This window comes from Phascolarctos cinereus, unplaced genomic scaffold (assembly GCF_003287225.1).
Source record: "Phascolarctos cinereus isolate Bilbo 61053 unplaced genomic scaffold, phaCin_HiC Scaffold_5;HRSCAF=322, whole genome shotgun sequence".
Classification (NCBI taxonomy): domain Eukaryota; kingdom Metazoa; phylum Chordata; class Mammalia; order Diprotodontia; family Phascolarctidae; genus Phascolarctos; species Phascolarctos cinereus.
In genome coordinates this window covers 156426116-156441390 of record NW_027555958.1, presented here as the reverse complement: position 1 = coordinate 156441390, position 15275 = coordinate 156426116, and the positions used below count along the sequence as shown (strand labels likewise).

Below are 15275 nucleotides of genomic sequence, written 5' to 3'. Positions count from 1 at the left end.
AATATCTGGAGTAAAATAAGGAAGAAGTTTCTTCATTCACAGATATGACTCTGGGAGAGCTACAGAGGAAATTCTCTGGGATCCATACTTAGAGATAGAGTAAAGGAACAAGTTATAGTAGGGGCTGACAATCTCATCTGTGATAACTGTTATTTACTTTGGGCCAAATGTTTGAATAGTATCTGTTTAATATCTATTCCTCAGAATTCAAAGTAGAGTTGAGAGGTAAGGAGGTGGGATTGGGAATTATTTGGTACACTATATTAATGAGTCTGTTAATACTGGGGAGGGGATTGTGATTAGATTCATGATTTCCTTATATGGGGAACTCCTAGATAAGGAAACCCCAACCTGCCAATGAAGGTTGGCAACTTTTCTGCAACTGTCTAAGAGTTTCCTGGGGCACTGAGAGATTAAATGACTTGCCCAGGAAGCACAGACTGTATGTGGGAGAAAAGGAAGTGGGACACTTGAATTTGGGTCTTCCGGCTCTGAGGGCAATTCTCTACTCATTATACTAGTACATACCTCTTACTGTGAAGGTAAAATAAGATAAAAGCACTATATAAATGCTAGATATTTTCTTATAATAAATTATAATTAAATTATTTAATCTCTGATCTTGCTAGTCTGGGTTGTCTTTCCAAGAGTGCAAATTGTAAACCATTCATGATTTCTTAACCTGTGCAAATCTTGTCCCTGTCTTCTCATAAATACTCCATAGGGGGTCTTGCCAAAACACCCCAGGCCTCCCTCTAGATCTCAACATTGTGGAGCACACAAATTGTCTACAAGTTCACTCTCACTCTCACTCCATGATCAGCTCACCTTCTATACTAGTCAACCATCTCACTAATCCACAATCCTATTAAAAATGCTAATGTTAAAAAAAGATGAGTCTTTGTTTCAAGAAGAAATTCGGGGGTCATTATAAATAATGTACAGTCCAGCCCACCTTATTCTAATTCAATGATGAAGCCAATTCATTCTTCATTTCTAGAATCCATCAAAGATATATGCATTGATGGACTGGTTCGATAGTCTCTACAACTGCATATCATAATCTGGATGAGGGGCTCTCTTCATTTGCTTGTTTTTTCAAATGTGGCCCATATTATTTTGAGTTAGCATAGATGTCATTTCAGAAGATCTGTAATGATCCAAGGTTTGATGCAATCATCATAATGTCATCTGCCAACAGAAGCATCTGGAAGATCTCATCATATGTAGGGAATTCTCCTTCATTTGACACCATGACACTTTTGATAGTCATAATTCTTTTTTTGGGGGGGCAGAGGGGGGCCCTAGGCAATGAGCTTAAGTAACTTGCCCAGAGTCACACAGCTAGTAAGTGTCAAGTGTCTGAAGCCGCATTTGAACTCAGGTCCTCCTGACCCCAGGGCCAGTGCTCTATCCATTGTGCCACCTAGCTGCCCCAAAATTCTCTGTTTATTGCCTTACTTGGCATTAATAACTAGAGGGTGACAAAATGAAGTTATTTTATTACTTCTTTCAAGAAACCTTGTATTTTTTTGACACATTTAAGGAAGATAACTTGAGGGAGGGGAGCCTTTAATGTGGAATTTTGTTCTACCAAATCAAAATTATTTTACTGTTTAAAAAAAACAGTAAACAGTAGGATCTTGCATTCTCTATGTCCTTCAACCAATTACGGGTGACTGCAAAAGTGACCAGCTATAGAAGATTGTTTGTGAAAGCTTTCCTGCCTTCTTTCCATGTCTCAGGCTCTTAATATATATGGAAAAGTAAGCATATATGGATTAACAGCTACTGATTTTCTCTCAACTTGACAGTATTTTGTAACAAGAAAATCCATGATTTTTCCCTAACATTTGGTAGTCTTCCCTCCTTAAGATTTCTAGAGATGTCATCTCTCAATGTTCTCAAAACTGGCAAAAATACCTAGGACTCCTTTGTAGGTATTTGATTTAGACCACAGGCTACTTGTTTTGTTTCCAATTTTGATTTCTTTATTGTCACTGAAATATATCCAAGACTATGATGGTAGAGTCCAAATGTTACCTATGGAGAAAATACTTTTCTATAGAAATCAAAGTTCTATTCTTACATGCTTGGGAGAATTTAGCTTTCAGCAGACTCACATTTCTTCAGTATTATAAGGTGATCCTCAATATTTCATACCATCTTCCTCCACAAAATTTTACAAAAGAGTTCACATTCTAAACCAGCATTGCCTCGAGTTGCTATCTTTCTCTTTGGCAAGGAGATCTGGCTGAAGCAGTTTCTAAACTATTTTGGTCTCCCTATTAGGGCAACTTAATTTACTTTGGAAATGTGATCTCTGTTCTTTTTATCTGTTTCCCAGTTTTTATATCAAGAGAGTATTTAAATAGGTCAATATAAAGTTTCCTCAATTGCTTGCTACATCTTCTTCATCTTTATCTTTTCTTTCAATTTGGTATTTACTTTGGTCTTTGCTCTACCAGGGCTATTCTATTGCCTAACTATAAAGACAATCATTTTGGTAAGGCCTCCTGCATAGGTAACCTGTTGTTTCCTCAGTTAGGATACTGCCAATTTCATTTTATGATGTTGTTCAACGTCTGTTATCTAACAGCTCTTTCAACTTTCTCTTTTTAAAGATACTGTTTATATTATAGAGGTATAAGATTTTTAGTCTATAAGCTCTTATGGTTTCTTGTTTCTTACTCTTGAACCAGGTTTTCCAACATTATTTTTTCTGTCCTTCCATATGCTCACTTTCATGCTATCAACGATGATATTTCTTGCATCTGCTGCTCCATATCAATAGCCTCCATACCTCAATAGCCTCTAATCTACCATTAGATTACTAAAATTTAAGTAAATCAAACTCAGCCCCAATCATTAATGGTAAAAATTTGAATGACTGTGAAATAGTCCAATGAACAATGTAGTTTCTATGCAAGATGGAATATTTTAAAAATAGTATCTTTTCCTCATAATGTCATGAAGCAATGACTGTTTATACCGGGGCAAAAGTAGTCTATGAATAGATGAAAGAATTGAGAAAAGGTGGTGTGTGTGTTTGAATAATGATTTTTTAAAGCCAGTTCTTTCCTTTTGCTAACGTCACATAATTCAAATAAACATTGTACTACAATCTACAAAGATCTGAAGTGAAATTGACAGGAATACAATTAGGTTATATGAAAAGCAGTCTTGAGAACAGCTGGTAACACTAAAAAAAAAACCTGCTGCCATCTCTTCAAGAGAAATTCTTTTCATTTCTATAACAGTTACACATCTAAGAACTGAAATGGCTAGAAAATTCTACTCCATTTAAAACTATTTTAAATTTTAGCCCAGTCTGACTCTCTGATGCTTCTCTTGACCTTCTGAGTTGCTTTGATGATGGTCCTCTATTCCTCTATTCTCACTAGGCTCATTTATGAACTCTAGCAATTAGGTGGAACATTGGGTAGAGCACTGGACCTGGAGTTCAATCCCAATCTCAGATGTGTACCAGCTGTGTGACCCTCAGCAAAGTCACTTAACCTCTGTTGGTCTCAGCTTCCTCATAAATAAAATGGGGAAAATAACAGCACCTCCTTCAGAGGGCTGCTGCGATGGTCAAATGAAAGCACACACACACACACACACACACACACACACACGGAGAGAGAGAGTTCTCTATAAAACTCAAAGTGCTATGTAAATGCTTTTGTTATTATCATTAATATGGCATGCAGCTAGTGAGGGCAAAACAGTTTTCAAGTCAAACGGAGCTCCATAGTATTTAGAATTTAATCTTGATATGATTAGCACCATTCTTAAACCAACTAAGTTATCTGGTTGCCACTATCAGTTTTGCAGGAATCTCTGAGAAAGTATCAATCTATTCCAAAAGAATATTTCCTGAATGATATTACAGGGAGGGGATGAGAAAAGAAAAATGATCATACACTTTTGTCTTTGTCAGGGTCACCAAAGGACATTTTATAGGAAGGCATGGTTATCTGAACTGATATCAAACTCAAAAGAATGGAGACATACCCTCAAACACCCTACTTTACTTGAATAATTATGGAAAAAAACACACTAATTTTTTAAACTCATTCATATTTTTAGCTTGTATTAGATATGCCAAATGTGTGAGAGAGGTTCCATAACTTTTTAATTTACTATAATTGTCTAACATTTATCTTTTCCCCGAGTTCTAATATTCCTTAATTTGGTGAGGAAATCTCCTCAGTCTTCATTTTTTTTTAAACTGAAGAACTTTAATCTTTTCAGTAGTTATTAAAAAAGTAATCATCTGACTCCTATAATCAACCAAATTTTCCTACTCCTACCTTTCTTCAGAATTCCAGATATGGATTCACTATAGCTTTGATGATAAAGAATCCTAAATAAAAAAAATACTTAGAATTTGGTATTGTACATTTTTAAAAATGCTTGCATCAGGAAAAAAGTTATTAAGGTAATTATTTTGATCTGGCATAATGCTTCTTACTAGTTTACTAATGAAAATGACAATCCTCTTTTATGCATTCAAGTAGGGCTGCAGCCAAAAACTTTCATGTGTTAAAAGAGAAGCTAAGGGAGACCACAAGGTAAGTGTTTATAATCTTACAAACATGCATAAAATACTCTGCATTTCTCCCCTACAAAACCTATATTTTTTAATATTTAGTCAAATAAACACTCAGCAATTTGCAAGTAAGAATCTTGGATACAATCAAAATGAAATACCTTCTCAGGTCAATAAAGGCTAAGGTAAAGTATAGATATTTATCTTTAATTATTAATCCCTGTAAAATGTAATAAGTGATTAAAATTACCTGTAAGTCCGTTCACTTAAACATTGGCCAAAAAAAAAAAACAACTATCTGTTCTCATCAGTTTAAAGAGGTAAAGTGACAATGTGAGGCTTTAAAGAAAAAAAAGGCATTCATTATTATTTATAGTTTAGTGGTCAGATGATCTAAATTCTTTTTGTATTAAAAACCTAAAACAAAATGAGTAACTTCTGCACTCTGAATTTTTTAAAAAGAATCTCATAATTTTCACAATAATGTTGAAGAAACAGAAAATGGCACTTAATTGCACTTTTAAAAATTCTTTATGTAGAACAATTGTTATATCAAGAAATTAAACAAATTTAATGTAAAGAGGATTTTCAATGGCCTTATCTAAAATTTAAGATAACTTAACCTCTTTCTCATTACCGAAAATATAAATATACATTCAAGTTCTTTAACAATAAGTAATGTAAAAAATAGCTTAAGTTTAAACTAAGATTTCAAAATTTTGTAATTTTAGGTCCTCTGAAACTAAAATGTTTTTTAAATACGTTAGTGATTACAATTTGGCAATGAATACCTAGTCAATTAGAGAAAAGGCAATAATCTTTTAAAATTCATATGTTTATAGCTTTTATAGTTATATATCATGTCATCTTTTTAACAACTGAAATAAAATTCATTTGATTTATTCCTTTTCCAAAAATACATTAACTGCTTTTTGGTTTTAATTTCATGTTTTCAAAAGCAATATGATATAGATGTAGACTGACCTCTCTTGACAACACTGATAAAATTCAGGGATGAAAGATGCCAACTTTATCAAGTTCTATTATTTTCATTTATTCATCTTTTATTTGTACCTTCAGAAATAAAGGTGGGTTTTGGCACATTTTCCTCTGCCTAAAATCATGTGCAGTTAATTTTACAATTTATTCTTCTCTCTCTCCAACTTCCTCTTACAACCCTCCTACTCTCCTCCCAATCTTTGTTTAGAAGTTGAAAAAAAAGTTTACCTTTGTAAATTGTTAGACTAGTCAGTAAATGATAAAGTAATAAATATCGATATGATTTCAACAAAAATAAAGGATATTGTTTGAGAAGTAAGTGTTCTTACCAAGAACATCCTTTTCATGCTCAGGAACAAGCATTTTCCACTTGGATTCATCTGGATCCTTGAAGTCGATATTGATTAGCCGATAATTAGGAGAATGAAGATTTGTCTTGAAGGTGAAAACTGTCCCCTCATTTGTTACATAATCATATTCTCCATCAAAGTTATCTATCAGCTTCACCCAATTCAAAATTCCTAGTAAGAAAGAAAGATCAATGGGTTAGTTTTGCTGGACTCCATATCCCCACATTCCACACCTTTCCCCCTTGCTCTTTGTTAAAAGGAATGGCTCACTGGGAAGGATATATTTGGAAATCAAGGTGACAAAGAGAAAAGATGCCTTTTTTTTTTACCCAAAAAGAAAAGACACATTAAGTCCTGTCAATTCTACAATATTAAAGCATGACAATATTGGGGGGGGGATGAGAGGGAAGGGTCATGAACAAGGGAGTATCACTTTTAAAAACTACAACGCAAGGTGGAACATTTGGAACAATTGCACAGCAAGAGTTATAAGGTAGCTGGGGATACATTGTGTATATTCTTTAAAGGAGTTTAAAGAAAAGTTAGAGAACTAATATTCTAGAATGTAAAGGTATGGTCCTTTAGAGAAACCAGAGATGGGGTCAGGTGGCAATGACTGACCTACCTCAAGAGAATTATAGATATGATCATGACTGAAGACTTAAAATACATTCACTATAAACCCTCTAAGGCCTCCAAAACAGGAAGACGTGGCTGAATTCAGGTCCTGCCTCTGACACACAGTGGCTGTGGGTCCCAAGGAACAGCTGTAGGGCTGTCCTTAATTTCCAATGGTAGTTGTGGTGTTCCCTTATCAGGAGTTCCCTAGTACCAGTGAAATTAGAGGTTCAATCCCAAACATCTCTAAAATTAGCATATCTTAACTATTAAATTTTCTCTAATGAAGGTCTAATATCCAAGTATATAAAGAACTGGCACAAGTATATAAGAACAAGAACCATCATACTTCCACAGTAGGTAAGATTGCTCTCCCAGCTAATTCTGACTCCCAGGACTTGGCCCTCATACCTAAGCTTCCCTTTAACCCTGTAATTCCCTCAGCACTTGGGGCCTTCTTGCCCTTGAACATCTTCTGCCTCTCCTACCTCCTCCTATTGGTGAATCACTCAGGGATAGATGTGTGCTGGTAAAAGTTTAACAAACGGCTCTCTAGAAAAAAGAAAATGTGCACAGGACACACTTTTAAGTTGAATCTGAATTATTAACATTTTCGTTATCACTTTGGTAAGTCTAGACAACCAACAAAACAACAAATCAAGCTCTGAATTGTAGCACATGCCAATTTCTGAGGTATAAATACTTGGAATGAAAATATAACCAACAGCTCAACAGCCAGTAAAAGTTAGCTCCAGCATGCCCATATAGGAGTCTCTACTTTGGAGATGGGTCCAGGTCACCTATGCTTCTGACTCATGATACTTCATTACCAAGTTCCCATGTGGGTACTTTCCTTGCCCCACACCCATATTTTTAGCTCCTTTTTGTGTTGTCTTCCTCCAATAAAATGTAAGCTCCTTGAGGGTAAGGACCATTTTTCGTTTTACCATGTGGCCCCAGTACTTAGCACAGTGCCTAGAACACAGTAAGCATTAACAAATGCTTGTATAAATTCATAGTTTATAAATTTATAAGCAGAATAAATTTAAAAGAAAAATTTAATATAAATTTATAAGAGAAAGAGTAATTTCCCAATTGATGAATGACCTAAGGATCGGGCAGTTCTTAAGGGAAGACATCCAGGTTATCTATAGCCAAATGAAAATATGCTCCAAATCACTACTAATAAGAGAAATGCCAAATTAATGCAATTCTAAGTTTCTACCTCAAAAATATCAGAATGGCAAAGATGACCAAAAAAAAGGAACATGAATGTTGGAGGGGCTCTGGGAAAACAAACACACTGACACATCTGTGAGTGTGCAAAACCATTCTAGAAAGCAATTTGGACTTACTGTATATACAGAAAGTTACTAAAAAGTACATGCTTTTGGACCCAGCAGGAAAAGGTCTTTCATGTACAAAAATATTTGTAACATCTCCTTTTGGGGTGACAAAAAACTAGAAACTAAGAGGTTATCCAACAATTAAGGAGTGGCTGAATGAGTTGTGGTATATGAATGTGATAGTGACAAAAATGATTTTCTTATAATATTAATAATCAATTTTACATAAGGAACCCAAAGATCCTCTTTTTTTGCTCGGATATTCAAAGCCCATCTCTTAAGGATATTTCGGATCTTGTTCAAAGAATTTAACCCACCCAGACCATCTTATCTAGGTGGAATTCCTACTTTATCCATTGTCCAACATAGGTAGGACTGGGTAGAGATGGATTCCTTTGAATAGATTGCTGGAAGCAGAATGCTGGGAGAGGGCTGAACAGTCCTCTTTAGACAAAGCCCATCTCTCATTATAATATTCATTTTCTCATTAATTGTTAACCAATCAGACTTGTTTTTCACCTATCACAGACAACCCTTTTCCCAATGGTATTTAAACCTTTAAGTAGCTTCCTTATGGGGTCTTTGATTTCCTAGAGAACCACTGGCCTCAATTTATTATCTAATAGCCTAATTAATAAATTTATTTTGAATTACCCAGAAACTATGTCTCTCAGATTTTTCATTCTTCTCAATGGCATACTACTGTGTTGTAAGAAATAATGAAATAGATGACTTACATAAACTAATAGAGAGTGAAGTTTGAAGAACAATTCATCCTATAATATCAATATTATAAAAATAAACAATTTTGAAGACTTTGATATACTGATGAAGAATGAAATGAGCAGAATCAGGAAGACAATGTATACAATGGCAACACTGTAAAAAAACCAAACTATTTTGAAACCTATAAGAACTATGATCAATACAAATGACCATTAATGATTCCAGAGTACCAATTATGAAATACGCTGTCTCTTAGAGAAAGGTTTAGGGCACAAAATAAGGCATATGTATTTCTGTGTACAGCCACTGAGGGAATTTATTTTGCTTGAGTATGCAGATTTGTTACAAGAAATTTGCTTTTCTCTTTTTTTTCAATGGAGTAGAAGGTCTGGGGGAGAGAAAATGGATTTCTGTTAAATTTTTAAAATAGATAGTGAAGGTACTACAGTATGACATGTTGCTTTCACTCTCAGTTGAAGTCACTGTATTATTAATTTTACTTTGTTACAAAAGACCTCTCATATAGTAGGAGTAATCTGTAAATGTTCATAACATAAAAACAAAACACACTGATAAAATTTAAATAAACACTTCTTGCTTGCTTGCTAGATAAGCGGCCAAAGGTTGTGAATAGAGTTCTCAAATGAAGAAATTCAAACTGTTAACCACATAAAAATGTTCAAAATCATTAATAATTAGAAAAATTTAAACTCAAACAACTTTGAGATTTGACCTCACATCTATCAGATTGCCAAAAATGACAGAAGAGGAAAACAGAAATTGTTGGAGAGGATATGGGGGAACAGGCACACTACTGTGGTGATAGTAGGTCGCAAACTGATTGAACTACTGTGGAAAACAATTCTAAATGACAGCAATACTACTATTAGATACATATGCTAAGGAAATTAAGGGCACAGAGAAAGGACTGACATGTACAAGAATAAAGATATAAGTACTATGAACATAATAAATGTGCTGTTAAAGAACATAGCTAAACTTTTTGTGCTATCAAAGACAAGGAAACAAAATCGGTGTGTCCATCAACTAGAAAATGGCTGAATAAAATATGATACACGAATGTAAAAGAAAATTACTGTACTATAAGGAGTGACAAATGATAGATTCTGAGGAAACATGGGAAATTTCTATGAACAGATGCAAAGTGGAATGGGTGGAACCAAGAGAAAAATTTATGCAATGACAACAATGGTAATAAAAAGGAAAAGGACTTTGAAAGATTTCAGAACTCTGATCAAAGCAGTAAACAACAATGACTTTAAAAGACTGATAACCAAACATTCCTCCTACCTTCTGACAGAGGGATACTGGGCTAGAGATGCAGAATATGATATGGCAATATGGTGGTGTGTTTTATTGGATTATATGCATTCATTACAAGGCAAAAGTTGGGGCAGGAATAATAAAACTTTTTTAAATGCAGCAAAGAAAACAAACAAGTATAGAATAACAACAACAAAAAAAAATGGGCTGGTCACATGGGAGGAGTGGTTGTGAGGGACAACTGACTGGCAGCCAAAGTGTTTCAGTGATGTGCTCAGCATCCTGGGAAAGTAGAAGGTAGGCCCCCAGCAAATCAGGTGGGCTCTCCGTGGCAAACTTACGGAAGGGCATGGGCCAGGATGCCATAGAATAGGCAGGCATGGAACACATCAATGAAATCACAGATCTAAGGAACATTCTTGGAGTACGGATACAAGAAATTTTCTTCACAATATATCTGAATCTGGGTGCACTTAATTCTTCATCACAAACATCAAAGGGCTAGAATTACCAAAAAGAAGAGGTAGGATGCCAGGAATCCATGTGTTTAACTCCAGAAATAAAACTAGTTACTACTTTAAATTATACAACAAAGGGGGTGGAGCCAAGATGGCAGAGTGAAAATAAATTATACAACAAAAAAATTCTAGTATTAATTTCAGACAGTCATTTAAAATTCCTAATTTATTTTAGCAGCCAGTTTTACAGTTAAGTTGGAACAGGTATTGTTTCTTTTCTTTTTAAATGAGGAAACTAAAACAAAGGAATAATTCATACCATAGATATTTTTAGCTATCTTCAAACCCTGAGATTTCCAAAAAACAACTTTCTTCCTTCCCATAACAGCATGTTTTAACTCCTGAATCTTTGGGGAATTTTCTTTCTTTCTTAACTTCAGTTCCTGGCATTTATTTGTTCACTATATGCAAATGAATTTCTATGATCTGCATCTTAATGTGCAGCAGACCAAATTCTGTTTGATCATCAGCACAATCCCCTAAACAGAATAAACTGTACAGAGCTTGCCTATCCATAATCACCATTTTTAAATACACAAACACTTAAAAATCACACATGCAGAAATCTTACAGTTCAAAGCAATATACATTAAAGAGCAGACAGCTTTGCTTTCAGAAAATTGACTTTTTGTCTTAGTGTTTTACTACAGGAAATGTCACACATGGGGAAAGATGATTATAAATACAAAGCATAGAAGGGAAAGGAAGTTTTCCAGCATTCAGATACTTTATTGCAATTTTTAAAATCAATGAAAATTTAGCAAATATAAAAACTGTAACTTAGGCTTCTTTAGTTAATGAAGAGACTATGGAAAGACTATGCCAAGAATTTCCAGGTCATTTTTGAGTAAAAGTAATTATTAAACAATAACTACAACCTGACCAAATAATTTAATTTTAGCAATGTAACAAGTTTTATGAACCATGCTACTTCTGGAATTTTGCAATATGGAATTTCTATCAGCACCTACTTACACATTTATACTAAGTAATGATGACACTTGAGATGCCAACTAGCACAATCTTCTAGTTCTTTCTTCAGTTTGATTACACAAGAATGATGTGGCTTAAAAATGTGGAGGCATGTAGGAAACATAACTATCTAGAAACTTTAGGAAAAGAATTTCCTCTTGAGAATAAATGTTAATACTAATAACAGCTAACATTTACGTAGCATTGTAAGGTATTACCACATTTGGTCTTGTGATTACAATAATACTATGAGGTAAATACTATTATTATCTGCATTTTACAGATGAAGAATCTGAGGCACAATGAAGTAAGAGATCTGCCCAGGGTCACACAGGTATTAAGTTTCTTAAGCAGAATATGAACTCAGGTCTTGCTGAGTTCTGGACTTTGGCCCACTATCCACTACACTGCCTAGCTGCCCATATTATTCTAATACTTGAATCAAAAGCAAGCAATTGATCACACGTTGAGATAACTAAAGAATACACACTAAAAACAAACCTTTACTACATAAGGAAAATAAAATAATACAAAATGCTACCTTACTCAGACAAAATGACAATTTTAAAAATCTTATGATGGAAGAAAAATCCAAACCACCTCAATCAGTAGTTCTCAAAATATTCATGGTTAAGTGTTGTGAGATTATGTTAGAAGAGGGCTATAGAAATTGCAAGATTAAAAAAATAATAATAATGATAAGGAAAATTCTGACCCTAAGTTATATGTTTTTCAATGTTCTGCTCCTATCCCACTCCACAAAGGCTATTCAGCTGGCTAATATAATTGCTTATTTCCACAATGGTGGCTGAGCCACAAAAAATACAAAATTGACAGAATCTGGCCATCATTACACCAGGATAACAATGTGGGTTGCCATTAGGCAGTGCCAAATCTATAGAAATAAGCAGGAAGAAGCATTTGCTTATAAAGAGAATTGTGAAATACAGTTTTCTAGACCCTGACATTTGCAGAGTGGTACAGTAAAATGTCAATCTCTTTAAGTGTTCTTTTGACAAAGAGAACATTTGCTGACTTGAAATCTTTTTTTTCCTTTTAAATTTTCTAATGCAAACGCCACATGGCTCTCACCTGAAAAGAACACTTCCTTTGCACTCCTCAGGTGCATTTGTCCTCCTAAGAAGGAGTGTTTATAGTGACAAAGAAGGGTGAGAAAAGAGATACGTTAACTTCAGCATCCTCCTACATTACAATGAACATTTTATTTTCGTTACTGCAGTTGTACTTTAATTCTAAGTACTCCACATGGCCCAGTGAGCTATACAAAATGTACACGAAAGAGGCATTGGCTCTAGTTCTACAAGTGCTTATTTTCTGTACAATGGATTAAAAATCACCCTAAGAAGAAAACCAAGATTAATAAAACAGTAATAAATCATCCACACAAATGAGGTACCACATTTACAATTAAACAAATCACTTAGAGAAAATACAAATGCAACGTGAAGTTTGTGTCACTGTCTTTGGCCACAGTTTGCCCTCAACCTTGGCTTAACATCTCATAAATGCATACTGCAGATGGATCAGCAGGAATCTATTACTATTACTAGAGAAATAACAAACTACAGGAAAACTGCTAAGGGTCTCCTAAAAGAAGATTCAAGTTCCAAGTTGGCAGTCATTGAAATTACTTTGTCCTCATTGTTGTTGTTGAGTTGTGTCCAACTCTTTGTGACCCTCATGGACCATACTGTCCGTGGGGTTTTCTTGGCAAAGACACTAGAGTGGTTTGCCATTTCCTTCTTCAGTGGATTAAGGCAAACGGGGTTAAGTGACTTGCCCAGGGTCATACAGTCAGCAAGTGTCTGAGGCTGAATTTGAATTCAAGTCTTTCTGACTTCAGGCCCAGCACTCCAGCCACTGAGCTATCTAGCTGCTTCCTTCCCCTCCTTAATGTTTATTAAAAATATTTTTTGGCCATAGCAACCCAGGATGGAGGCAAATTTTCTTTCATTGATATTATCTTCTGTGCTTCCAAAATGATGGTGATAAAATGGCAGAAAAGGGGAAGAGGATATAAGGAATCATGCCCTTTTTAGATCTTCTACAAGTACTAAACCATTGGCAAACATTCTTGTGTCATCCTACCTGAATAACTGAGAAATTAACATATGCCTGAAGGAACTGAATTACATTCATTGAACTATGTCAAAGTCAATCTCATTATACAGTAAACCATAAATAAAGCTACTGAAGCTAAATAAAACCAATCCCAGTAAAAACAAATAAAGGAGAGGGTTTCTTCATACGTTCAAGGACAGTGAGGAACCTATCTATCTATAACTAGAGGCCAAAACTGAGCAGAGGAGATTGGACTGAATTGCATCTGAGAAACCATGCAGCACCTTCAATAATACCAACCAATTCAATGCTGCAAAGGCTCATGTCAGAGAGAGCTTTTAGATCCATGTTAAAGACAGGAAAACTGAGGCACAAGGAAACCAGTAACTCAGTGCCTTTTTCTCTAGATTTCCCACAGGCTTCTTTTCAGTTTCTCACCTTCACTAGAACACCTGGGAGAGACTTTCAAGTTTTCAGAATTGCATAAGTTCTTTACTTTATTCCCATCTTACCATGCAATAGGATATTTACAGTTTGCTTTAAAAAAAAAATCAGGCTTATATTTGAGTTTCTCTTAGATAGATGCTATAATGTTAGCAATAATAATTAGGCATTCTTTTACTAAAGGCAGCAGGATATAGTGGTTAGAAAACTAGCTTTTGAGTCAGAAAGATGTGGGTGCAAATCTAACCACTAACTGTGAGACTCTGGGCAAGTCACTTAACTCCTCAGTGTCCCAAACCTCTAAGATGACACATTGTGGAACAGCTGATCTGCATTTTGTAGGGAGTTTTACTATTACACACAAAAAAATCCTTTTAGAATTTTAAGGAACTTACTTTTCTATCAGAGGTTCTTTGAAATATGGTGTCAACTTAATTATGGATGTATAAAGACGTTGTCAATTGTTATTAAGTATTTTACGATGCAAATTAACTTCCAAGTAAATTTAATTTACTTCAAGTGTTATGGAGAACTGGGCCAGAAATGTGCATTCCTGATTTGCCATGTTTCCAAAACTCTTCAACTACTAGTTAACTATTAGCATCACTAGGATTACCTTTCATTTGCACTGGATATATCTTATATGTAATTATTGCATGTTGTCTTCCCCATTAGAACACGACCACTGTATGAGGGTAGGAACCATGTTTCTGCCTTTCTTTGCTGTATCCCCAACATTTAGCACAAGGCATGCAAGGTACATAGCAAGTATTTAATGAATTTTGTTAACTGACTGACCCTATAGGTTGATCCTCAGACACATGACACTCAATTTTAACTTTATTATAGAAAAGCTCTAAGAACAAATATTATACATTTATCCTAATTCTTGCCATGTAATTTTGTTATGTGTTCAGAAATGAAACTTTCATAACTACAAAAATATAGGAAGACCTATATGAACTGATGCCAAGTTAAGAAGAACCAGGAAAACAACTTATACAACAACCACAATGATGGAAATAGAAAACAACAACAACAATAGAAACTGAATATCATGAAATATGATCAAATGTGGCCCCAAAGAAGATATATGAAAATGTACTTCCCTTCCATCTTTGCAGAAGAGGGGGAACATGGCTATAATGTCAGCCTTAGCTGAGGCCTCAGTTAGTTTTACTTACTTGCTCTCTTCTCTACCCCCTTTTATTCTTTGTTATTAAGGGAAAGCTCTTTGGGAGAGACAGAAAGGATATACAGGAAATGTAGGTCATATAAAAACAAAAGAACCATTAAAATTTTAAAATTAAATATGTATATATGTATATAATAAAATATTGTATTCATAATTTCATGAAACAGAAGAATACACAGAACTGAA

General features: G+C 34.7%; 1 protein-coding gene across 1 annotated transcript in view; it reads right to left on the bottom strand.

Moving 5' to 3' along the window:
• PREP (prolyl endopeptidase) overlaps positions 1-15275 on the bottom strand; it is a 153189-nt gene that overhangs the window by 69365 nt on the left and 68549 nt on the right. The window contains exon 8 of the mRNA XM_020976932.2: positions 5884-6075. Within this exon, the coding sequence (XP_020832591.1) occupies positions 5884-6075 (192 nt within the window). The remainder of the gene's footprint in view (positions 1-5883; positions 6076-15275) is intronic.